At 65.2% G+C, this 2666-nt stretch overlaps 1 protein-coding gene across 1 annotated transcript; it reads left to right on the top strand.

Annotated features, from left to right (window-relative positions):
- The first annotated feature begins 231 nt into the window (after positions 1 to 231).
- Positions 232 to 2433, top strand: LOC121502802 (fibrous sheath CABYR-binding protein-like). The gene is made up of 3 exons (XM_041776537.1): positions 232 to 643; positions 813 to 1659; positions 1737 to 2433. Exons 1-3 carry the CDS (start codon positions 232 to 234, stop codon positions 2431 to 2433), a joined length of 1956 nt encoding a protein of 651 aa, XP_041632471.1.
- Positions 2434 to 2666: the final 233 nt, after the last annotated feature.

Here is a 2666-nt window from a genome sequence, read left to right as displayed (position 1 = left end):
CGATCACCACGCAGCACGAACGCACACAGTACACCAGACTGCGGCAGAGCAACATCGCTAGCAACAGCAAAAGAGACGCGACCCACCGCCCACAGGCAACCGCCAGCGAGCACACGTCCGCATCCTCGAGGATCCAGCGCACGGCAGCGCTGAACACACGCGCTTTGCATCTCGCCCTCGATCCCGAGCTCGGCCGCATCGCCACCAACCCGGACCAGCCATCTCGCCACGATGTCAAGCACCATTTCATCACCCAGGGACGACACCTGGATGGGGCTCGCCCTTGAGGAGCTGCTGGATGGTCTCCAGATGGGGCATCGGCCCCAACCTTCACTCCTCGCGCCACTCCGTGTGGCCGGAGGCCGCAGACAAATCCCGTCCACGGAGCAGCTAGACGTCCCGCCGGATCATCGATTCGGCCCAATACGGGTGGACACCACCCCGCCACGACCACGGCCAACCGAGGCCGACCGCATGCCTGCCGACCAGGGCAAGCAGCAACTCACGGATCAAGGGCCGCCGCCTTTAGTCCCGCTCCGCACGACCCGGGCTCCATCGACCCAGGCCACCCAGGAGGGAAGCCACCGCCACGGGAGGCACCACAAGCAGCCGGCCCATCGACGCGCCCACAAACCGGCCGGGTGTCCACGACGCTTACCGGCAACCAGGTGCAGCCACCACAGGCAGCACCTCGAGCAGCCCGACCGTCGACGCGCCCGCACACCGGCCACGTAACCCCATCATCAAGGGCGACGCGAGCTGCCCTCACTTCGGCACCGGCCCCACTCCAACAACGCCTGGGACACGCGCAGTCCAGGCTGTAGCGGCACCAGACCCAGACGGCGAGGTGGAAGCGGCGCTACGAGAGTGCCTAGGCGACCTTCCACCCGACGTGCTGGAGGAGATGGCCCACGGGGCCGAAGGGTTGGACCTGGAGGACCTTTTCTGGGAGTCTCCCGACGAGGACGGAGTGGAGCTCCCAATGCGCCCTGCCTCCGACCAATCCGACCAATCCGCCGACGAGCCACGGAGCCCGTCACCTCAATTCCAGCCGGATTACGAGGTGATCTCCAGCGACGAGGGAGAGGCGGATGAGATCATCCAGATCTCCGACTCCGACAACGCCGAGCCAAATTTTAGACCGCCGGGCACCCCGCCGCCGGCGTATGAGTACATTTTTGGGCCGGGTCCATACGCTACCAGCTGCCCTATAACCACCTGCGCGGCCTCATCACCGAGCCAGTCACCGCCGACCACGTCACGCGGATACCACGCCGCCGTCGCCCCACGCCAGGTAGATGGGCCATCGACGAGCCAACACATCGACTTGGCAACCGACGAGGACTCCGCCGACGAGAGGCCAGCCGTGGCCGTACCGAGCCGCCCCCCGCTACCAACACCCGGCGAATACGCCGCTGCAGTGGCTCGACGCAGGGCGGAGGACCTGAGCGACGAGCTGGGCTCGTCCTCCGCCGGGCCGGTTCGGCCAATCAACCCGGAGCCACGTTCGGCCAGGGACCGACCACCCACACCAGCACCGGCACGCCGAGGCCGCCGACGGAGCGCGCCCTGGGCGGACAGCCCGAGCGAATCCTCATCCGAGGAAGAGTTGCCCCGCGATCGCCAAGGTCACACCCTCAATTCCAGCCGGATTACGAGGTGATCTCCAGCGACGAGGGAGAGGCGGATGAGATAATCCAGATCTCCGACTCCGACAACGCCGAGCCAAATTTTAGACCGCCGGGCACCCCGCCGCCGGTGTATGAGGACATTTTCGGGCCGGGTCCATACGCTACCAGCTGCCCTATAACCACCTGCGCGGCCTCATCACCGAGCCAGTCACCGCCGACCACGTCATGCGGATACCACGCCGCCGTCGCCCCACGCCAGGTAGATGGGCCATCGACGAGCCAACACATCGACTTGGCAACCGACGAGGACTCCGCCGACGAGAGGCCAGCCGTGGCCGTACCGAGCCGCCCCCCGCTACCAACACCCGGCGAATACGCCGCTGCAGTGGCTCGACGCAGGGCGGAGGACCTGAGCGACGAGCTGGGCTCGTCCTCCGCCGGGCCGGTTCGGCCAATCAACCCGGAGCCACGTTCGGCCAGGGACCGACCACCCACACCAGCACCGGCACGCCGAGACCGCCGACGGAGCGCGCCCTGGGCGGACAGCCCGAACGAATCCTCATCCGAGGAAGAGTTGCCCCGCGATCGCCAAGGTCACACCCGCTGGCTACCCGTTCCCGACGGCTGGAGCACGCCCAACGGCACGCTACCCGCCGGGCTCATCAGTCGGATCCAGCAGCGACTTCTAATAGCTAGACGAAGGGCCCGACGCTATCTGGAGGAGGAACAGGGTCAGCGATTCCGGGTGCAGCTGAACCGGGACGACCACGTCCGGGTCTTCCTACACCCCACCCGGAAGTAAGGAGGGAGTGTGACGACACGACTGGTCGCCACAACCTTATATATATATGTAAATAATACCCTACAATTTAAGCTTAGACCTAATAATGTACATATTATACCTAAAATTAAGACTAAAACTAAGCACACACACTCACCCACGGGCGCTTGGCCCGGTAGGCGGCGCTGGCGATCAAACCAGTGCTGGCTGTTAAAAGCTGCCTGTTACGACGTTTACATGCGGGGAGGCCGACG

The sequence above is a fragment of the Drosophila kikkawai genome, chromosome 2L (assembly GCF_030179895.1).
Source record: "Drosophila kikkawai strain 14028-0561.14 chromosome 2L, DkikHiC1v2, whole genome shotgun sequence".
Lineage (NCBI taxonomy): Eukaryota > Metazoa > Arthropoda > Insecta > Diptera > Drosophilidae > Drosophila > Drosophila kikkawai.
The sequence above is the reverse complement of the archived record's forward strand: the minus strand, read 5'-3'. Positions and strand labels throughout refer to the sequence as shown.